At 35.5% G+C, this 24,271-nt stretch overlaps 3 protein-coding genes across 8 annotated transcripts in view; all 3 read right to left on the reverse strand.

Moving 5' to 3' along the window:
- Positions 1-1,621, reverse strand: part of LOC106180771 (complement C3) — a 34,022-nt gene extending 32,401 nt beyond the window's left edge. Inside the window, exon 1 of one of the 5 annotated variants that reach the window (XM_087007764.1) lies at positions 1,445-1,621. The gene's annotated coding sequence lies outside the window, so the exon portion shown is untranslated. Of the gene's footprint in view, positions 1-882 lie in introns of all 5 variants that reach the window. The other 4 variants (XM_087007763.1, XM_087007762.1, XM_087007765.1 and 1 more) reach the window with 4 other exon arrangements.
- Positions 1,622-4,362: 2,741 nt separating this feature from the next.
- On the reverse strand, positions 4,363-20,226 carry LOC106180794 (uncharacterized). 2 transcript variants are annotated; one of them, XM_013564922.3, is made up of 20 exons: positions 20,044-20,226; positions 18,540-18,725; positions 18,060-18,269; positions 17,327-17,504; positions 16,775-16,891; positions 16,114-16,366; positions 13,713-15,863; positions 13,315-13,481; positions 12,840-13,073; positions 12,318-12,465; positions 11,616-11,782; positions 11,179-11,282; positions 10,664-10,889; positions 10,239-10,324; positions 9,911-10,068; positions 9,505-9,616; positions 8,834-8,905; positions 8,518-8,541; positions 6,888-6,964; positions 4,363-6,722 (listed from the first exon to the last, which is right to left on the reverse strand). In XM_013564922.3, the coding sequence occupies exons 2-20, from the start codon at positions 18,651-18,653 to the stop codon at positions 6,407-6,409; spliced, it is 4,914 nt and encodes a 1,637-aa protein (XP_013420376.2). In that variant the 5' UTR covers positions 18,654-18,725; positions 20,044-20,226; the 3' UTR covers positions 4,363-6,406. The 2 variants fall into 2 exon arrangements, with proteins under 2 accessions (XP_013420376.2, XP_013420377.2); XM_013564923.3 differs by lacking the exon at positions 8,518-8,541.
- A 142-nt stretch (positions 20,227-20,368) lies between these two features.
- On the reverse strand, positions 20,369-24,204 carry LOC106180716 (uncharacterized). Its single transcript, XM_087009610.1, has 3 exons — positions 23,278-24,204; positions 22,684-22,818; positions 20,369-22,245 (listed from the first exon to the last, which is right to left on the reverse strand). Exons 1-3 carry the CDS (start codon positions 23,371-23,373, stop codon positions 21,346-21,348), a joined length of 1,131 nt encoding a protein of 376 aa, XP_086865736.1. The 5' UTR covers positions 23,374-24,204; the 3' UTR covers positions 20,369-21,345.
- Positions 24,205-24,271: the final 67 nt, after the last annotated feature.

Raw genomic sequence — 24,271 nt, forward strand, 5'->3', positions numbered from 1 at the left:
CACACCTTTTGCACACTTTAGAAGATTGATTAACTATCAGTGTTTAAACTGACTCAGGGGCACCAGGGTGCAGCTTTACTTCTTGTCCACTAGCTATAGCCAAGGCTAAGTGGGCTTCTGCTCCAGTGAGAGCTTGTCAGAAACTTACTGAACGCAAAAGCCGATCAGAATTCTTTTTTATAAAAAAATTTTTTCTTTGCTTAATTTGGTGAGAGGCAAAAAAATTCTGCACTATTACATTTTTGAATGTTGTTTTTGTCTATTTATTTATTTGTCAATTTAATTATTCATTTATTAAATTAATTTTTTATGTATTTCTTGTTAAAAAGATTTTCATGCACTAAAAAACCTGTGAATAATATTCATTGCATGGCACCCTGAGTCTTTGTATACTGCCTGTGACTTTCCTCCACCAAGCAAATACTATGGCCATGACATAGGAGTGTGGGAAAATCAGGGTGCATCTTAGCATCTGTGCATGGGCATGAGAGCTATTTCCAGTATTGCCAGTAAAGATCAAATCAGTCCCAGTTTGTTTTAGAGAACTGGGGTGGTCGGCGGCATTTCCTCCAACATTTTTATGTCTTTATTTAAGCATGTTCTCCAATAGGAAATGTCTACACCTGCTTTATTGCCACAATTTGTTATACCAGTACATTGTAGGACACATTTTCAGAAAAATACATTAAAAAATGTCATGTGCAAGTTTCATTTGGCATGTTCTTTCATTGTACACAGTTCATTGAAGCAAGGAATTTTTAAACATTTTTCCTGCAAAAGGGGTATGTTTGGTATACTGCCTAAAGAGCATTTTGCTTTAACAACTACATGTTCAAAGCTTACAGAAGACAAATTGTAAAGTTCTATAGACATATTACTTACCACTCATTCAAAATACCTGATTTTGGCTGCAGTATCCTTTTCAAAAAAATCTTGATATAATTGTCTTTTATGAAGTATCCCTCTCTTTTGTACTGTCAACTTAAAAAATGCTACTCCACAAATAATCTCATGAACACAACTTTTTCATACAGCTGTTGAAACTGAATATCCCTTTTTTATTGTTTATATCCTTGTTCCAGTACTTCAGAATCTAATTATAACCACACACTAGATCAAACCAGATGTCCAAAGCTGCTCCGGTTCCTGGTTCAGGTCCTTATTAAATGTTGGTGGTTTCCTTTGTAAGCAGAACCATTATTCAATTGAGTTCTTGATAATGATGATATCCTGCTGTTAATTTCATATGCTCTCTATCTGCTTTTTTTTTTATCTTAGAACATACAGCAAAGATATGCTATACTTGACTTCTAATATCATGCCATCATCTTTGAGTGGCGCATGCCTATTACTGCTTTTGCTGAAATATCTTCACACTTTCACTTCATGCGCATTAAGTATAAATTGATTAAGGTTTCACTGTATCTAACAGGCTTATACCTACGCAAAAATAACCTGCCTTGGGGTCTGAGTCTTGATGGTAAGCACACACACCATGCGCCAGGAGGCAATCTGTTCTGATGGTGCTTTAAGTTTCAGCAGACTAAATTGACGTTTCTGTTTACATGATCCAACCCAACAAATGTCTCTGAACTGGTTTTGAGAAAAACATGTCATGTAGTTACAGCATATGAGGCATGTTAATTACATCATGTCAAGCCAGGTTCAAAGCACGGTCATGAAATCAACCATGATAACTTGAAATCAATATTAATATGGCCAAAGCTGAAATTATCATAATGATAAAAAAATATATATATAAGCTCTGGAGCAGTGTTGAGTGTACTGTCCCCACTATGTACAGTATAACATGCACATTGAAAAGCTTAATTCTGCAAGCCATTAAAATGCCTTTATTTTTGTCCATGAGTGCATTCAGAACCAATTGATCCACACACTAACTAGTCCACAGATCACATATGGTACAACCCACTTGAAAGCATGCCAAGATTTAATTGCTATACAGATGGGACGTAGCGGGTGGAAGGCATTGGAATCCATTGTCGAGTGCACGTCATATTTGATCCTAGGACTGGTAGGTCCATGGATCAACTTATCGTTATGAATGTGGCTCATTTGGGCTTAATATCCAGATGTTCCAGAAAAGCTGCTAGGAAAACATATTAATATGGTATTTAAATGCTCCATGTGGTGAAAGTGATCCTGCAAAGAAAACAGATTAAATTTGAATGCAATATATTGCAAAAGCATGAATGTGTTGTGAAGATGAGTTCTTAAGGCCCATTCCCTACAAAACTATTGTTCCACATAGATCAATCCAACTCTGTGGAATTGCTGTATGCAATCTTAACAGATCCACATGCCTCATCCTGGCATTGAGTAGAATACAAAAAAAGATGGTGATCATATGACTATGTTGGAAACAAGAGGAGGCGTGCTGATCTATTAAACTGATTGCATTAAGTGAGAGTTCCCATGGAGATGGATCGATCTACGCAGAACGATAGCTTCATTTGGAATGGGACCTTAGGTTTGCAAAATTCAATGTTGCAAGGAGTCAAATAATGATCTACATGTTTTGCTCATAATTATTTTCCCAAAAGCAAACAAAACAAAACAAAACAGCTTTTTACACTTAATAATTGAGATAAATATGCAGATATGTTATCCTTTTTTCATTCTGAATTCTTCCCAATTTTCATAACAGGTCTTAGGTGTTATCATGTACATGTGATCAGCTCTTGTGACAGATAGTATGGTAAATTTCACCTATCTTTTCAAATTAATTGTGATACATGCTCTACCTCTACAAAATTAATTAATAAATCAATTAATTAAATCAGTTAATTTATTTAAAAAAAGAAAAGGCAAAATCATAAGAAAGAAAAGAATAATTTTTTCACTTCACCCTTCTTTTTTAATTCCTTTTCTTGGGGAATAAAGAAGTAAAATACCTATCCAAACCCACTCAACCTCTTTAAAAAATTAAGTTATTGATGCATAAATGGATTTTGGTTAGAAGCACAGAAACATCCTGCAATTTCCCCTGTAGTCACAAGCTATGACATCACATGGTTACACCTCCTGGGTACAGGCCAGTCCAGACTATCATAAATACTATTACAACCAGCTGGAGCTTAGAGGTCTGTAACCAAACACTGAAACAATGTAAACTACTGGCAGGATTGGAATAATACAAAACCACATGTTGCTCAACCTTGAACAAGGAAGTGTATTTCTGCTCCACAAAGTGTATATTTTGGGTGGTGTTTTCCGGTAATCTATAAATTTTGGGTCTTGAATAGTTCCATCAATTCCTTTTCCTGTTGTACACTCCTTTTTATTTTACTAAATTTCAGGACAGAATTACTGCACAGCAACAGAAAAATTTATCAACCTTAAAAAAGTGCCTAAACCATACCACTTGGTGATAAAAATAGTCAAGGTCAAAATTTTTTTGTAACCTAGTTACACTGTCTCCAAGAGGATAAAAGATGCAAAAATGACTGGAAAACAGATGAAAAACCCATGCTCATGGGGGAGATTAAAAGAAAAGTAGATAACAGCTCTGACACCAGCCGATCCCCAATGCCATTAGCGCCAGACAAAACCAATACCAATTATGCACGCCAAGCTGATTATCAATTTCTCTGTCAACTCCAGTAAATGTGTTAAGGATCAAATGCAGAATAATTGAATAACATATCCCATACGGCTCAGCAGAAATAATTGCTTCTATTATCACTTATTGGAGGATCTGAGAAAGATTTTAAGGATTGATTTAGGAAAATAATAAACACAGGGCATTATGAAAGCAGGGAATGAAAATAACAATATGTGATAACATTATCTGCATTGGCATTGTTGTGAAGAATACCAAGAGGGTTACTGTGGTAATTATAAAGTGTTATTTTTTAGGTAACATAAGCCATACTTTCATGGGCATATGACATTCTGCTTTTTTTGGTTTTCAGATTCTTAAAACTAGTTTTATGTTTTATGTTCCTCTTTAAAACAATCCCAGGTCACATCCAAACACAATCATCCCTGTGGCGACTTGTGCAAATCTTATTTTATGGATTATTCACGCTGAATCATTTTGTGACTCAAATGATTAAGGTAGAGTTAGATACTTGACTGTACACGCAACTGCTTGTCTATTTAAGAATAATAAATAAATAGATGAACAAATGAACATAAATAAACAAAGTAAGAAAAATAAAATCAAAGAATAAATTTCTTTTCAAAAATCCTTCTGTAACTCTGCAATTCAAATTTAAAACAGAAGAAGAAAAGCATGGAGAAGTAATGGTGTTAGTGTTTTCCTTCTTTGATACGTACTTGTTTCATTTAACTTTTTTAACTGCACTTCTGATGTATAACTCATCCTTAACAAAGTCATCAAATTATGCATTCTTTATTGTTTGCAAAATATTATGACAGAACAGTCACTAACTTACCATGACCCTACCGATTTTAATTGGCACACATCTTTGTACTCATATTTTAATAATAACAAACAAATTCTAAACAAGAAAATACATGTAATACTATTTAGAAATTCATATAGTCAATTGCGTATCATTATGCTTCTGCTAAACTCTATCAAAATATCCTTTGTAGACATTCTGTTGCAAATAATGTTATTTCTACTCTGCTCAACTTGCAGTGATAGAAATTTTTTTACAATTTTCAAAGGTGCTTTATAAAATTTTAACTAAGAACAATATACATGTGAAAAGTTAAATTGCCCATACCAACTTTTCAACAACTTTCAGACTGTTGAGAAAATTTTTTCATAAAATTTTATACTAAATGATCAATATGTACAGGCAGCTTAAAAATTACATTTAAAATATTTTTAAAATAATTTTCAACACCTTGTTTAAAAATATTTGGGGAAAATTAGAAGACATCTTAAATAATAAACTTGTTATAAATATGTACATACTGCATTATTAAAATCACAATAGACCCAATTAAAAAGTTAAATTAAATAATTATTTTTTTTATAAAATAATTATAAAAAATCAATGCAAAACTCTAACCATAAGGTTGCCATAGGAACCATCCCATTCATTAGTATTTGTTTTCATATTAGTTACCTAAAATTTCCAGTTAAACTGGAATGTAAATAGCTCAATTAAAATCACACCTGAATTGGTGACAAAATTGATTGTAAAACCTCAAACCTTTGGTTTTCACTTTTTAAATATAAATTATAAGTATTATTACTATTATTATAAACAAAACAAATCTATAACCTGAATATAAAAGCAACACAGTGCATTATATGTTTTTGTTTTGTTAATTGTTAGTAAATTAATATTTTGACTTAAATAAGCCATATATTAAATATTATTTATTTGTTAGCAGTGGCATCTGACATCTAAAACTCAGAGGTTCAAATTGGCTGAAGATGGCAACAATCTTGTAGGAACCAAACAAAATCAGAAATTTTATTTCTGTTGCCAGCAGTTTTAATGGGGAAGGGGGGGGGGTTCTTTTCTGAAAAAAGTTGACCCAATGTGGAAAAAAAGGCATAGAATATACATCAAAATTTCCATTTCCAATTAAAAGGGCAGTACTGTGTAACCTTGCCAACCCGCCACCCCCTACCTACAGGCAAGTTTTGATACAGTGTTTTGAGGTTGACGCTGGACATAATGTTACAAAATTGAAAATGTGATCAAAATATTTTTGGATGGAGTACTTAAAATTCACCCTGTGCATTTTAAGCATGAAATATACATCAAAAGATATCACAGGACACTTTTAAATAGAATGTGTAAAAATTATGAAAATGTTTTCCATAATGGCAGTCTCTTTGACACAGGCATGTACTGGTACATACAGAGTATGGATGCAATAGAATAATACATCCAATTCAACAGAAATGAAACATTCAAAAACAGCTGTAAAGATAGTCACAATACAGATACTAAATGCCGTGTTTTGCATATTCAGCCACATTTTAAATCTCCTTTCCTTTATTTAATGAAAAAAGAAAATTTCAAGTCTTTTGACCTTACACTGTTCACTAAATCGTGATTTTCACGCTTGAAATTTTCTATGACTCTGAGCTACTTGTAATGCAAAAACTGATAGTATTTACTCAAAAATTTTGAGCACTTCACTTATTATATCATTTCTTTATCATCTTTGTTATACACAAATGCATACTTTCTAATAAGAACCCAAAATTGTTCAAATTTCTTTAGTATCTTTTCAAGATAATTGTATTTCTTGAGTAATTGTTTCAAGACATTTGTAACAAAAATATACATCTTAATATCTTTACTATCAATTCTTTTCAAATATTATCTTAATGTTACAACAGAAGTAATATTTCCTCAGTGACCCTGTATTATTATAATTATTATTATGACAAATACATATGCGATCAGTAATATCAAACTTGGTAGATATAAATCTCCATTCACCATTACATATTCTGAACATAAGGCAAGTACAACTTCTTCACAGAATCTCTGTGTCTAAGAGATATGTTATCTACCCTCTGATGAAGAATAAAATGGGCATAGTCCCTTCTCTGGTCAACCTCAAGGACACCCAACGGAGGCTCATAGTCAACTGGAACCCTTTTATTTTGGGACTGCACAACCTTCACCTTGGCTTGTTTAGGTTTTGGGCGTACTGCTTTCTCCAGGGACTGGTCTCCTTGCGATTTCACAGTCATCTGATGCCATGTTTTTGCTCGTTCTAGCTGCTTATGGAAGTCAGTGCCGAGTTCAGATTTGCTGAAAATGTTATAATGATAGCATGTTTAGAACAAAATGGAGGGTATTTATCCATCAATTACCTTAGTCAAAGTGCAATGTCTTATTTTCAGAAAATTCAATAAAAATGTAAAAAAAAAAAAAAAAAATTGGACAGTAACTTGAACATTGGAGTAAAATAAATACCTTCTAGCCAATCTCATTTTTTCCTTCATTTCGTCAGTGTTTTCCACATTACATGCCCATGGAGTGCTCATGTGAAGCTGAAATAGAAACAGGTCATCAGTATAAATGGAAAACCTTTTGTCTACTCAAAATAAATTTTAAAAAAATCACCATGAATTTAAGTTTGTACCCCCTAAGGGTTCTAACTTATATTGAATATATGGTAAAAAAAAATGGGAAAAGGTAAAGAAGTTAAAAATATAAAGCTCAAATTATATTTATATAACAAAAAGTAATTTTCATTTTTTGAATTAAAAAATTGTATCAAATGGTAAAAGGATTTGAAAAATATACAAGTTTTTTGGAGGATCGCTTTTCTAAAACAAATTAGTCCTTTCATTAATGATAATATTATACTAACAATTACTATATGATATTTAACAGCCATGCAAACTGTCTATCTATAACTGGGCATGCAAATCACTACCAGGTATAGGCTAACACTTTGCAAACATAAAATAATGAATTATATATTGATACATGTCATTCCCCCTCTCGAACCCCCAACATAATCCACCTAACAACAGGCAAATCATTCAGTTGTTGTTAAAAAATGTCCTTACTGACATCTTGGTCCTCAGTAATAACAGACAGGCCTCAGCTGACACATCACTAATGTAAGCTTATTTGACACAAGTCACCAGTTTGTTTACTGACACAAGTCACTATAGGCTTAACAACCAATGTAAGTCACTAAGAGCCCATTCCCATATATAACATTGGTTTATGTAGATCAATCCAACTCTGCAGAGACTCTCACTGAGCACAATCTGCTTTACTGAATGACACACCTCTTCCTGGTATTACATAAACAGACTACAGAATAGCTGGTGATTATATGAGTATGTTGGAAACAAGCTGAGGCGTGTCATTCAGTTAAGCTGATTGCACTCAGCAAGAGTTCCCACAGAGTTGTATTAATATACATGTAGACTGACAGTGTTTAAGGGAATGGGGTCTAAGTTACATGCTCACTGACAAAAGAAATTACAAGTTTTACAGGCACAATATTCACTAGGCTTAATACTGACAAAAGAAGCCACAAAGTTTACAATACAAATGTACACAATTTTAGTGAATAATATCAAAGAAATGGTCAAGGACCGCAATTAAAACAGTACGTTGCTAAATAATGGCCATTATTTTGGAGGTCTTGCCTTGCTTAAAGCATCATAACACTTCCATGCTAAGTAAATAACTGATGCACACATGCTGTAGGGCTTTTCAATATTTGACATAAGCTGAAAGACAATTGTTCACTGCAAATTTATCTACAAAAAGCAAACTAATTTTTTTTCCTGGAACAAAAAATAAAGAAAAAAAAAACAGTACCACTTTGCACTGAATTTATGTCATGTGAAAACAACCAAAAGCCTAACACTAGCCTTACAGCTGCAGTAAAATATGCAATATAATACAAGCCTGCCTCAATTGGGTGGATGGGTGGGTGGGTGGGGGTGGGGGGGGGGGGAAATTCTGTAAAAAATGTTGGGTAATGAGGCATGATTGAAAAATTTTCAATAAAAAGGGGGGGGGCACAATAAGCTTACAACATCATATTTGTTTTACAATGGATTTATAACAATCTTACCATGATCACTCTTACTGATCTCGGCTGCAAAGATGAAATTATTCAGATCTTATGTCAAGGATAGTGCATGATAGTGCAAAATACCTTTAATACTGTAGTTTAGGAGATTTTTGAAAGGTAAATGCTGAAAGCCCCTGGTGGCTATATTTAACAGCAATTTCTCAGTATTTACTGTTACAAGCTTGCTTGGTGAACTTGGCAAGAAAATGACAATGAAACTTGAAAGTTCTGTAGGATTATCATTTCATGTTACAAATTATTAAAAGAAATTAAAAATGATAACTCAAGCATTCAATGCCATGTTTTTGCAACTTACAGTATTTCTTGGCAGAATCATCGGGGTAAGTGTTGGAAGTCTAATAGATTCTGAACTAGCAGCACCAGAAACCTGAAAATCAAAATGAAAATTACTTGAAAAAACATTAAAATATGCCTCTAAAACCTCTCACAAACATCGGACTTTTTTCTTAATACATATTAACGTTGACATTGTCTTTTAGTGCAGATGTGTTTTCTACATCTTGAACACTCTACAGCTTAATCAGATAAAAGCTTTGCACAGAAATTAACATACACCATCACATATTTACTACAAAACACATTAAGCTTATTCATAGTGAGAGAACCATAACTGGTCAAATAATTCCAAAACTAACACCATGCTTCGTTTTCACTCCACATATTTCTTTGGCGTGGGGTTCAGGGCTGTTTAAGGGCCCTAAAAATTTTGGTAATTTAAAGGGCGAACATTGTCATATGGTACAGTTTAGAACAATGATTCAGCTAGTCAAAATTCTAATTTCAAGAGGGAACCATTGTGGTGATTTTTTCAGAAATTGAAGGGAAGGTAGGACCCCCTTGACACCCCCACAAAATCTGCCACTGCACAGAGTCCTATAGGTTGTCCTATACCGGGTAGGTGATTTTTATAACGGGTGCCTTTAGGTTATTTACCAATTGACATTCCCTGATTTTAGACTAATTTACCTTTGATGATCCCTCTGTCCCCAGTAATGCCACATCCAGCTTGTGCATCAAGACTGGGCTCTTGTAGGTGGAGATGGCCAGGAAAAACTTCAGAAAGGCATCCAGAAGTTTTCTGAAATAGAAAATTTAATTTTGCATCGTAAATGTAAATACACTGCACTAATAAATTCAAACTCTTTTATATATGGAAATAAATTATGAAAATGTTTTACAAAAATTTTGCAGATAGAATAAACATGTGTATACCATGTGGAAAAATTATATGCAGGGTTTCACTCCAATGATATTCATTTCCTCCAGAAAAATTGCTTTGGGGCAAATACCGGTAATTCCCAAGCTGGTTGGAAGATGAAATCATTTTGATACGAGATTCCAGGAATTTATCATCCAGTGGTTTTCAACTAACCTATTTGAAGAGGTTCCATTGAACGCCAGCAGCATTCCCACCTGGTGAAGACCAATGCTGCCTAGCAACGCTTTGCTCTTTGGATTTAACCATAGGGGGCGCACAGATAGGTCAGACACTTTCAGTTGAAGCTCTGGTGCATGCTTAGTTATGGCGAGCTGAAATAGGTAAAAAATTCTATAAAAATATCCTTTAATATTTTATGATTTGGAATGAAATTGGACGTTACAAGTTTAAACATTATGTTAAATAAAAATTCAATTTCTATCAAATCAAAATTTTCGTGAAAATATTTCTTAAAGTTCTTAAAACTATATTTGTTACTCACCATGTCAATTATATGTGACACGTTCTTCTGTGAGACAGGAAGGAACTCGTACAGAGTGTGAAGGCAGACGACATTGCCACCCATTTCTGAAAATTAAAAAAAAAAGAAAAAAAAAGGCTTAAATATCAGGATTACTGAGCATATAATTGCTGAAAGAAATTTGGAAATTACGTTAGAAATACTTTAATTATCATCAGGTCTATAGACAGCAATTTCAAAAGGGGGGGGGGCATAATTTATCTGAGAAAATGGGAGTCCAAGGATAATTTTTACCTTAAGTTCTCCCAACTTGAAAAATGGCATTAAATTGAGTGGAAGTTTTGATTCAGAGCTGACCTCAGCTGTTCGTTTGAACCCCTGAAGCCCCTGTCTAAAGCCTGATCATCACACATTAACTCAAGAAAATTTATCCTTAAATAAGTTACCTGATACAGCCCTTAATGTAATAAATGCAGACATGAGAAGCTCATCTAAGCTTGCATGAGGGAAAACCACATATGGATCCTTCAGAAGAGAACCTCTGGGCTGAAAGTGAAACCCTAAATAGTGCAGCAGGTCCAGACCCCCCTTGCTGGAGACAATAACTTCAGAGAGGACTGATATCTTTTGGTCCTTTTCATCTGTATGGATCCTCTTCAGCGCATCATCCAGCTGGAATGAAATAGATAATAATTATGATGAGCAGGTATATTATTATAATGGTCATGTAAGACCACCTTTTTTATCCATATTATTATGAAGCTTTGCAGGATATTTACACAAAAAATATGGCTTTGGATCATTTTCAAATGTGTAGATCGAGTCTTTACAGGTTTAAGTACACACAGCACTTCAAATTATATTTCAACGTGCTGTTTCAACATGTGTTCACAAGGCATGATTGCAGCTAATACAAATAGGCATTGTTTAGAAAGAGAAAACTGTATATCATCAATATTACCAAGTCTATGAGATGTTCCACCACTTGAGGTTGTTTACCATGGTGACACAGCAGGGGTAACAGCTTCTCTTGGAGTGTTTGCATATTTTCCTCTTTCTCTGCAACTGTTAAGGAAAAGATTGAATAAATGAAAACCTATAATTTTTACAAACTTATGTTATGCTTTATTAACTTACATGTATAACAAGTAATACTCCTCCATTCCAGACTCAGATCTCTAACATACATGTCCATGTACTAGTAGTGCATCAAGTAAGCTGTATTATGACAAAGTATGTTAAATAATTATTTAAAACTAACCAACACCGAACTACTTATCAAAAGAATCTACATGTATTAACCTTCCACTGGCATATATTGTCACCTTACTCTACAGTGCATCCTTAATGTCTTTGATAATCAGTATTTTCAAACATATCAGAAGACTCCATACATACCATTTGGTGTCAGAGGTTTGGGATTCAAGACGTCTTTCTTCAGATTTTGCAGCACCTCTTTCTCCACTTTGTCCACCTTCTGGTGCAACATGGCCTCATGGACGTGGTGGAGGCTGACATGGCCATCTTTCCCGACCAGTGTGAATGGTGCCCAGTACGATATATCACTGGAAAATAATTATAAAAATAATTACAATCCCTTGTACCATATCCAGTCTCTTTTGTTTGTTATATTTTTCTTGTAATTTTTTTCTCCTTTGGGAGACCAGGGTCTAATGATTTACTGACCTAAAGCAGAAACTGTGGCCAATAATAACATGATTTTTGCTGGTCTGGTGTCAGTTGAAATGGCATTGGTGTGGGGCAAGTAATAATGTCACCAACTGCATTGAATTCCTCACTAATCAACCCTTTGTCTTTTAAAATTAAAATCACTGTGACAATTTCATGATCTTGATAAAAACTGGGCTGTCCTAATGAACCAGTGCAAGCAATGCTCATCAACAACAGTGATTAAAAACAATATCTTAAGAATAGACATTATCTTATGTATTGCAAATGTATACTCATGTACATAATAATATTTTGCATACTGCCAACATATGCACTCCTGCCAGTACTGCAGTGATATAAAAATGTTGAAGTAAGTAAGAATTTTCATCTTTTCCTAAGCACATGTCTACAGCATATTAAGATGTATACCTCTTTTCCTTTTTAACTTCCTCTACTGCTGTGTTGACAGCTGTAGACAGTAGACAGCCTGTCTGTAGAGCCGAGTAGAAATGATAGTAGAATTTCTCTAACACGTGGTTTGGCACACTCCACAGTAAGGTGAGGACACAATGGGCTCCTGTAATGAAGAGAACATTATAACAATCTGAATGCTGTTTGCTTTAATTTCATTCCACAGTGCAATAACCATCCTTAAAATATTTTTTCATCCATAACACACGGTATCCCATGAATGAAAAAAAAGAATTTTTTAAATGACACAGCAGGTTGCAAAGAAAAATACACATATCAAAAACTTTCAAGGCATCTCCATCTCTTTGAACTTTAGCTACACATGGCATGATGGCAGCCATGAAGCCACTACAGCATACGTAGTAACATATTAGGACTTATCAAACTAGATTGGACAGTAAAGTGTACCACTCGATCGAAAAGAAGGGCCAAAAACTCAGACCACCTCTATACCGGTGTTGTTGGAGTGGAATTATATACCTGCAGCTAGCAGAGCACTGGGCAATGCCATCCCCACATCTACATAGTCTCTGCTGTGAGAGGACCAGCCACAGCTCAGCACCACCAGCTTAGCACACATGGTGCAGTTTATGATGTCCTCAGTGGTGACAAGGTAAGAGGACTCTTTGGGGACACCGCCAGCACCACCTGTGTCCTCTCTGGCCGGGTTAGGGCTGAATACCAAGAATCCTTCTTTAAGGCATCCAAAGGTGGCTGGAAGTTGTGGTGAAAGGCTAAATAATGTATCGATCAGCTTTTCTACTAAAAAGTCTTTAGACTTAAATTAATAACAAGAGAGACAGAGGACTCTTTCCTTTTTTCTTTCTTTTCTGGATCTAAAATTAATTTCTGCACACATTTACCAACAGTTAAATAATGCAATCTAGCTTTCAGCAGAAAAAAGAATTTATCAAATATCACTAAAAATGAAGTAGTATTTGTAAAAGATAACTACCAATATGCAAAACTGTTGCTGTCTGCATCTCTTTCAGAAATCTCTCCTTGGTGGCCTCTTCCCCTGATATGGTGATAACATCACAGTAATCAGCCACAGCATACACCTCCTTCTGTGCCTCTGACAGCTCAAATGGGGGCTGCCATTCTTTGCCGTTTAGCTGCAGACTGAAACAAAAGAATATGAATTGTTAAGAAGAGTACAGCATTGTGATGAAAAGTGAAAAAATATTTATTATTTATTTATATCTATGCCTAAAATATGTTTCATGGAATTACTGAATGAAACCAAATCATATTCTCCCATAAAATAGGAGGAAAAAGTACCAAGTAATTTTATATCGAGTTGAAAAAGATAAAAACTTTTGCTTCAGTTTAAAAACTCATATTTCCACTTACCGATCAGGTAACTTGGGGTTCCCAAAAACCACACACCTGTCTGTGTCACTTATCTGTTGAAACTCTGGGACCCAGTCTGTGGAACTAACAATGTCCGTTCCCGTCGAAGTCCTCGTTGTCAACGTTGTCAATGACCCTGCATGGAGCATCCTATCCAGAGATGTTGGGGCACCAATGGTCTTTATGGCCTTCAGGTTGGGGGTGAGGGGAGGAGACGGAAGAGCTGTAGACTTACTGGCCATGGATAGGAAGGTACTCTCCCTTGAGAAAGCCGGCAGACTGGTGCTTGGAGTCATTGGAGGGGGGATAAGAGCTCCAGATTTGAGCAATCGGGGATTAGATGTCCTTCGTGGATCTATGCAGTCAAGATCAGCACCACTGTTATACCCATTGCTTGTCCCCAGCAAAAGGTGAAGGTCACGGTTCGATCGTGAGATCTCCTCCTCTGTGAGAAGACGACTCATTCCACCAAGGCACGATTTGGCACGTTCAAATTCCAGTTCGTCCTGAGATCTGAGACTGTCGATGACATTCTGTGTGACTTTCTCAAGGACCATCAAACTTGGCACAATTGTGAAGCTGTATTTCTTGGATACCTGGACGTTGCTCCAGTCTTCCAGAATGGGGAAGGGGCATTGGTAGAGCTCCTTATCAGGAATGATCACAATGGAGCTGCCCGTCTCTAACTCTGACAAAATATCTGCCACTGGAGACAGCAGCATGTCAAATAACCTCCTTTGTGGAGATTTAACAAGTGTTTTATTTCTTGAAGGAAATACATCCTCCTCTTTGGGTTCAGATAGGGCACTGCCCTTTTCAGGTACTTTACCATGCTCTTCCTTGTGTGAGGTTTGATCACGGGATTTCTTTTCATTAGCTTGCCTCTTCAGGCTCAGTTCTGTTGTCTTCAAAGGCAAAGCCCTGTTTTCACACTCATATTGCTGCTGCTCAAAGTCTCTCCCTTTACTGCACAATTCCTCACACAGTCCCTTAATCAGCTGGTTGAAGGTTACATCCTTGCTAGGGGGCCTAGTGGAGTAAAACCGAACCAAACCCTTACCTGGTTGAAGGACCCATATTAATAAGCTGCCTGGAAGAACCGTGTAGTATAATACTGTGGCATTCTGTTCATTGACCACCCTTGTGATTTTCTCTATGGTCCACATGTCGAGATTGGCCCCATGGACATTGGTCATTCTGGACAGACACCTGGATGTAAGGGGGTTGTGGTTCTTGACTGACAGAAGCTTCATCTTTTTGTGACACTCAGAATACTGGAGACATTCATCCTTGACACCAAGTTTGCAAAGCACATTCTGCATGCCATCGTAACACTGAGAAAGCTGAGATCGCATCTCGTCCAAGCCACTCATTTCTTCGTCCATCATTTGCTGTGCCTTGTCTTCAAACCCTGGAATGAGTCTTTCGAAATATTTCCTCGCCTGCTCCAACTCTGAGTGCTGTGTAGAGTGCTGAAGAATCAAGGCCGAGTTGAACTCAATGTCTGTTGTAAATTCCTCAAAATCAAAATCACTCACGATCTGTTGTGCCTCTTCGTAGTAAAACAAGGCATATTGGTGGCGCTTCTTCAATTGAAAGGCTTTTGCTAGCTTGCAACACGCTTTGCAGCGCTCCTTTAGATTTTTTAGCACATTTTTATGCATTTCCTCATAGGCAGTCACAGCATGATCATAATCCCCCTTGTCCATGTATGTGTCACCTAGCAACTCAGTGGCCAAGGCGATGACCTTTGAGTTCTTGAGCTTCCTCCCAATGGCCAAGTGTTGCTCATGGTATGTTATCGCAAGCTGCCAGTTGTGCAACTCAGCAGAACATCTTCCCAGCAGGCCATAGGCATGCCCAACACCCTTACGGTCCCCCTGCTTTTTACTGATTGCTAAATAGGTCTTAAAGTGCTTAGTGGCTTCGTCATAATTCTGTAGCATTTCGTACAGCATGCCTACGTGGTAGTGTGACTCTGCCTCTTCACCAATGTCATGCCCATGTTTGTTGACCAGTGCCACATAATGTTCTGCATGAAGGAGAGCTTGTTTTAGCTTGCCGATGCTCTTGTAGGCAATGCTCAGGTTAAGATACAGTGCAACCTGTAACTCTGGAGTCCAATACTCCGGCAGATCTCCACCATCCTTCCTAGAATTGTGATAGGGACTCTGTCACTAACTCATTTTACTTTTATCTAAAACTTTTTCGAAATTAATATTTTTAAAGTCCTTATTGCAAACACTTTTTAAATATTGGTGAATTTTTTTTTTTTTTTAAGTATATGTATTTTAAGTATGCATGAACTTGGTAGCCAATACCAGTACATACAAAACCTCATCAAAAATAATAAGTAGAATTTTGTCAAGCAATTATAAAAGCTGTATCATAAATTAAATACCTCTGATTTTCCCCACTGCCACGGAGCTCTGTTTCCAGGTCCAGCAGCCTCTCATAGTAAATAATGGCTTGGTGGATATCCTCTGAATCCATGGACAGACTGGCCAAGTTCACTAGAGCCTTGGTTTGATACTGAGGGTCATGTGCGGAGAGGGCCACAGTCAAGCAGTCTTGATACAGGGAGATGGCGATGTCTGTGCATTTGAGAGCTGACTGCGCATTGGCCATTGTGAAGAGGATCTTCATTTGAATACCTGAAAAGAAAATTATATTTTAATTGTGCACACTTGTGGACATTGACGGAAAAATCACTTCACACAACTTGGTAATTGTGATTATTATCCAAAATAGATTACATATTTTTCTTTATTCTAGCTGCTTCTCATTCTTGCTCATGACACTTCATTATGAAATCTGTGTTGGGCCTTTTACAAATATCTTATTCATTCATATAGTCTTAAAAGTATTCATTTTGTAAGACTTCAGAAAAACTTAATGAGAAGTTAAAGTTGAAGTTTATACAGATTTGTGTAACATTAATCTGAGGTTAACACAATGTCTTTCTCAATATCATATGCCTCATGGCTAAGATATTCATCTGGGTCAAAATTGCACATCCAAAAACACAATACACTGTCACTCATAACACAATGTGACCATACCCTGTTGATTTGTCTCCAGTTTCTGAGCAGTTTCAAGCACCTGAATACAAAGCTCATACTTCTTTGCAAGGTACAACAGACTACCCATCTCACACAGCTTGGTGTATGGGTCCATTGCTGAGGAGATAAAAATCATGTGAATTTATAAATACTTTTCACAAACCCTCTCTGGCTAAAACTGCTGAGGTTATAAAATTTGACATAATATTAAACAGTGAATCCAATCTTAGGAGTTTTTTAAAGTATGCAAAACAATCAAAAAGTCTCTCCATAGTTTCACAATTCAAGAGGCAACACACACTTTACTTTTGAATAAATGTTGCTTTTTTAATATAACACAATAAATCAAAATTGCAATGATCCTTTGTTATTTTAAATTAAAATGGCTGTCTTTCAAATTTTAAGTAAAAACGTAACACAAATATAATAGTAATAACATGAAGAAACTATAGACCTCATGCCCATATACATAGTTTGATATTCATATTTTTCATATCTTTGGTCTATTTTTTTTCTTCTTTCTTTTTTTTTAATGTACATATCACATTTTACCTTCAAACTTCTCCAGTGTCTTCAAAGGCAGCTTGCACACCCTGATGACCATGGCTGCAATATTATCAGACAGAATGTCCCCATGTTGAGAATCACAGTTCAGAGACTTCAGAAATGACCGTAGGGCAGCTTTGTGTTGACCAAGCTGCTCTAATGCAATGCCCAGTAGGTAGTGGCCCTGGAGTGAAAAATGTTCTTTGTTTATTTTCATATCAACAAAGGCTGTTAAATTATATGTTGGTGGGTAGCAAAACAGCAAACATAAGCATTAATGTAAATTGGCTTTCTGGTAACAAGAACAACCAAACAGCAATTAGCATGGCATGTGTGGCGAATCTTTTGTGTAGCCCGGAGGGGCTTGTGTTTCAGAATGTGTGATACATAATTTAAGGTGTGCCTCTGTTGCACTGACTGGTCAAATAGTTGGACTTTTAGAAAAAAGATCATTGAGAAAAAATTAATTTGGTTTTTAAAAAAGCTTGAGTAGCATGATTAATTCAATGAATTAATTTATTATATTATCTAGTAGATAACAGGAGACAACACATTAGCACTCACATGAATGGATGCACTGCTTATCACATGAAATTTTCACAAAAGACAGAAAAAAACCCAGAATACGGAGCAAATAGAATACAATGTTAAAAATGCTGAAATTCATGTTAATGTTTCTTGCTGATGACACCTTTCAAACCTAAATTAGTATAAACTAAATTACATAACTCAAATTTACCTGGGGATAGTCTTCCTGAGCCCCAATCAATATTTCAGCCTCCTTCTGTGCTGCAATGAAGTCACCAGTATCAATAAACACAGCAGTTTTACTGGCCAGCACCTCCACATTGCTCCTGTCTATCTCTAGGGCCTCGTTATACAGTGTCAGGGCCTCCTCATAGTTGCCCTCCTCAAATGCTGCATCTGCCTTGTCCTTTAAGGCATTCACCTTTTATTTAAAATAAAGTTATAATAGTATGTAACACCATGGACCATCATTCTATTCTTCCAGTACTGGGTCAATATGTCAACTGAGTTGGTGACATCAGTGGAAACTAGTTTACTTTTGTTTTTATGTTGCCTAGATAAACAATAATTAATTGTGATATTACACAAGGCATTTAATCAACAAATACCAGACAGTGAGAACTATCATGGTTTTTAAAAATCTTTGCATAAAACATCTCCAATGTGGCCTACAGTATATTAATACATGTACCTCATTGATTTCTTCAGTCTCACTGAGAGCTGTCTCACTGCCTTCCCCAGCACTGTGAACACTGTGACGGCTCCCAGAGAACCAGGAGACTGGAGTGTGCTTGGATTTGGGCATCTTGTCTTGTCCCCTATCAGCTATTTGACAATCATTGTTTCATCAGAGGTAGGAATGTTAACAGGTTTTCATCTAAGGAAAAGAAATAAAAATAGGCATTCTTTAAGCTTAAAATACTTTAGAACATTATGCAGCTTCTCCTTAAAGGGATAATAACTCTTCGTATGAGATCTATATTTCACAATAAAAACATTGTAAACAACTCACAGATATATAATATATTCGGTTTTACCACAAAAACAGCAGTTATAATATAGCTAATATTCTGATATCTGAACTTGTCGTCGGACCACATGACCTCCATAGATGGCTATACTCTAGCTGTAACAATCTCTAAAGAGATTATTACAAAAAAAAAAAAAAAAAATTAGGAAAATACCATGGACTTACTTTGAAATGGATTCATTAACCATTGGTAACTAGGGGAAACTTGTTGTTTGCTCTAGGAAAATTCATTTTTTTTGCCAAAACGAACAGTTATTATCCCTTTAACAAAAAAGTAACTGTTGTATTAGTTTAGAAAATTATAAAATAAATAAATAAATAAAATGTAGATTGGAAATAATTAAAGCAGCCTTAATGTCTCAGTTAACCTTTATATAAATTATTTGTCATATATTTCTTTAATGAGATCTTGTTTAAATTAGATAAATTAGATATAAGAGCTTTTTCAAGCTTAGGTACAAATTAAGTCTGAAACATGTGTATGGGCAGTAATTAAGGTAACCACACATGTTCTTTCCTAGGCCATGTTTTCTGTCAAAACACTCCTAATAACATTTTTACTGTTCCAATTTCTACTAACAGACTGTCTAGAGTCAGAGCTTAAAGGGATAATAACTCTTCATATGAGATCTATATTTCACAATAAAACATTGTGAATAACTCATAGAAATATAATATATTCTGTTTTATCACAAAAACGGCAGTTATAGCTATTATTCTGATATCGGAGCTTGTCTTTAGACCACGTGACCTCCATTGATGGCTATACTCTGTTAAAATCTCTTAAGAGATTTTAACAAAAAACCAAACTTTTTAGAAAAAAAACAGGGACTAACTTTGAATGTAAAAATGGATTCATTAACCATTGGTAAGTATGGGAAAATTGTTGTTTACTCCAGGAAAATTCATTTTTTGGCCGAAATGAAGGGTTATTATCCCTTTAAGTCCATAATTTAATTTAATATGAAAACTGCCGCAGGATTGATAAGTAGATGTCAGGATATAAAAATAACGCAAGATTTGTTTTTGGTAAATGATAATAGCCCTACACCCTACTACATGTATGATATTATGTAGGCGATATTCTGAACGGCAATATGGGATCTTTCTGAAATTTTACCAACAAAAAACGGTAAACAGACAGTTAAAAGTTTAAGCGACTTACTTTGTTTATTCAGGGAATCCTAAACTATTTCTTCGATAACTCAAAACAGGCTGTAAGTGTATTCCGTTGCTCCAAATAGCCTAGATATAATAAAAGCTACGCTCGGGCACCTGTCAATACCCATCCGCCATCTTTGATTACCTTAGTGACCGCTTATAACAAATAGTGTATTGAAATGCAAATATACCCTTAAAAACCTACGTAGGGTTGTTCTTCTAAAATATTTTTAGAGTATTTTGGTCTACTTTAATATTTTGAGCATATTTATGAAACAAAATAATAAATTTTATCCAAATTGCGGGCTGAAGAGGGAAATCATCCCGAATTGTGTTAGTTGAGGTCCTTGCTGTGTTATGAGAGCAAGTGAACAAAGCAAAAGTACACGAATGAAACTTCATGCAGCTAAACTCCCTTTTTGGTTTTATGGATTGTTTCATATGTGCATTTCTTTTAATACATCCCCCCAAAAAAAGGTAGCTGTCAGTTAATGCTGGCAATTAATTGTTTACCCAATTTTTTCTTTGTTAAATTTAATTTATTAAAGAACAATTCAGCTTTTTTAGTGTTTCTTGAAAAATCGTTTATGTTTAACAAAGACAGAAAAAGTGCAAAACTTGTCTTTCTTTTCATCTCCAACAGAATCTACAGCTAGTTGATTAAATGTGTAAAGTTAATTGGCCTGGAAAACAAAACAAAAATTAATAAATAAATGAGGTATTAAAATAAAAAAACAAATAGATTAATTAGTTTATCTTTTCAATATTCATAAAAAATTAAATATCAAAATTTAATTAAAAAATTAAAAAAAAAAATTCCTTTAACAGATTTTTTTATTTAATTGCTTTCATCAAAACTATTAATATTATATAACTCCATGGGCTTGTCTTTTTATCAATGTTTAGCTCAAATGTACTAGGCTAGCTGTCTGCAGCAGAGGCATGAAAGATATCTGACCAACAAAAAAGAGGAAAAATGCATAATGCAGATACTGTCATTGAAACTCTGTTGTGTGTGCATGTGTGTGTGTGTGTGTGTGTGTGTGTGTGTCCGTGTGTGGGAGGGGAGGGGGGCGTATCAAATGTGCCACGCAATATAACACAGTGCATATTTGAGTTGGGGTATGGATTGAGAATGTAGAAGTGCTATAGAGAAATGGGAGTTCCATTCTGTTAAGTTTAGTTCGGTTCAGAGGGCAGTGTCTGCATTCAGGTGATTACCTTAATAACTAATACATTTGAACATAGGAGGGTGGGGTAGGAGGAGCCACAGCAGGATCAAAGGCCATATGTCACAGGTAGACGATTAAGAGGTGGGCATGGTAGAAGGAGCCTGGACCGGATCAGAGGATGGGTCACAGGTAGATGATTGAGAGGTGGGTGTGGTAGGAGGAACATGGACAGGATCATAGGGAGCGTCACAGGTAGATGATTGAGAGATGGGTGGGGTAGGAGCCTGGACTGGATCATAGGATGGGTCACAGGTAGATGATTGAGAGGTGGGTAGGGTAGAAGGAGCCCGGACAGGATCATAGGGAGTGTCACAGGTAGATGATTGAGAGGTGGGTGGGGGAGGAGTCAGGGGAGGAGCATAGGGCATGTCACAAGTGGATTGACAGGTGGGTGGGAATTCTGGAGAAGAAACCAGAGGTGGAGAATATGGAGGGGGTTGAGAAATGGGAGGGGCATCTCCAATATTGGGTATGTTATAAACCTGCTGTGGATACATATTAAATACAACTTGACTTCCAGTATCATTAACAGGAAGCCTTGATCCACACACTACACGCCTACAGAGAACTATAATAAGGAAAGCTATGGCTCCTTCTGTTATTCCCATTACAATTAATAGAGCATGGATTGTATCTGGCCCTGCAATCAAGCTAGCTGGACATTCAAAATAATATGCTTTACGAGCATCTGAATAATAATGTTTTCCCCCACAATATGTAGACTCCAGATTTGCAGCAAAACTTTCTATCACCACCAACATAAGTGAAGAAATGAGGGATAGTATCGTTAATGCCACAAATGTAGTCATTTTCTGATGGTTACAGTTATAACTCTTGTGTGAGACTGCAATTCCAGTGATGCCTGTTAGAAGAAAGATGAATCCTGTCCATACTCCAGTCAAGGCATGTCCATATATGATCTGTAGCGATGCAGATATCACTCCCAAGACCAACACGCATACTCCACAAACCACCTGAAACATTTATCACCATAATCTTATTTTGTTTTTAACATTGATTTTCAATGTCTCAGGTTTGTTGTCCTCAAACAGAAAGTAAAGATAAATCATATCCTAAATATTTCAAACTTAAACATTAATTTCTGACCATGATATATACAGATTTTGATAATCAAATTATTTACTGAAGAATTTTAAATTACTTATTTAATTAAATGCTCTATTCAGGTTTAAATTGACTTCAGAAGACACTGACATACATTTCATCAATTTTCATCACACATTAAAAAAATGCCTATTATAATTCATGTTATGGTCAAGACAAACCACTGTTCTTTTACCTAGATATAGTACTTTAAAATGTGAAAACTTAAAAAAAAACATTAAGCTGCAATTATCATGTGCTAGTTGTGTAAAGAGTATGGGAGTGGATGTGCCGGAGCAACTGCTCACCAGTATAATTGCACACTTTAAGATTATACTCTTGGGCAATGTAGTAGACTCTATTCCTTGATGTGGCCCCACAACCACATTCACTTGTGGGAAGGATTGCAGCACCCCAATGCCAGGTTCACTGCTAGACGAGGACTGAAAAGAGTAAATTAGGTACTACTTGTTGAGATAGCCCTCGTGGCTAGATTTAAGGCAGATATAATGACTTGAAAAATTTGGAACAATGTCAATTCTTTAAGTGTTAATATAATATAATTAATGATCCTTATTCCAATTTCATGGGTTTAAAAGGTCATTAATTAAAGAAGTCTACTTAAAGGTTTGTCAACTAGCTAGCGTTTTGTTGGCTCACAGTAAATTGCAGTTGTGTATAAAATCGTATTATTCTAGCTTGTTCCACACTGTGATTTTAGAAAATACATAACATGAAATTTACAAAAAAAAAGTTAACTAAAATGTTTTAACAGGACAAATTGTATTTCTTTGCCTCATGTTTAAATGTTTACTTTGTAGATCTTTCAAATGGAAATTGATCATAAAAAAAAATGAACATCTCAACCTGATAATAATTAAGTTCAGTTGACATATACTAACATTTTGGTAGACTGGGTATGGGGTCGACTCTTCCAACTGTTGTTTCTCTGCCATGTTTACTGTTCCCTTAATTGCACTCTTGTAACATATGATCATACAGAAGTTCACATCATGGATCCAAGTTTTTAAAAAGCTGAAACAAATTACCGCATTTTCTAAACTTAAGTTTTTCCGATTTTTGAGGGATTATTATAAGCTGCAATCTATTTTATGATCTGGGTACCACAAATATATTATCACCAAGTTTTCTAATAATAAAAACTGATCAATAAACACACCTTTACAAGTACACGTAACCTTCAAACATGCTCATACTTATTTCATACTTTTTACAGAAGTTACACATTTTATGTAATACATGTACTTAGAAAAATATGACACAAAACAACTTTTCTACATCAATTTATTGTGTTTAAAAATGTCAATTTTTTAACCATCTTTTAGAGGTTCTCTTGGATTCTCTAAGATATTTGTAATATATACTTTATGCATTGAAGAAAAATACTTAACCAGACAAAAATCTTTTAACTTTCCACACAAAACTGTGTGTAAACTTATGGTTTACCTGGTCTGCACCTGTGACTCCCACTAAGGCACGTCAACCATGAGTGCTGTAAAAGCATTCATTGATTTTTGAGATCTCCACAGTTGTTGCTGTTTGGTTAAGACCAATATGACAGGGAGCGGATATTCTAGCATGGATTACAGAGTCCTTTAGGTATGATCAATAAAGGTCTAAGCGTTGAGAATAGCATGCAACATGGCTGCTGTCATACTTACTGAATATTATTATTTTTGTTTTGAGAAAGGGGACTGAAAAGTGTGTGGCACAGTACGTTTAACTGACAGATTCAGAATTATTCAAAAGGAAGTTTAGAATATATCATATGACAGTTTTAAACATACATCCATGCCTTCAAAAAAGTTTAATAAAAAGCATTTTCATGGCACACTTTCCTTTGTACAATAATTCTCCCCTTTGTTTTTAGGCAAA

This window comes from Lingula anatina, chromosome 3 (assembly GCF_051362555.1).
Source record: "Lingula anatina isolate TDL-2025a chromosome 3, LinAna3.0, whole genome shotgun sequence".
Lineage (NCBI taxonomy): Eukaryota > Metazoa > Brachiopoda > Lingulata > Lingulida > Lingulidae > Lingula > Lingula anatina.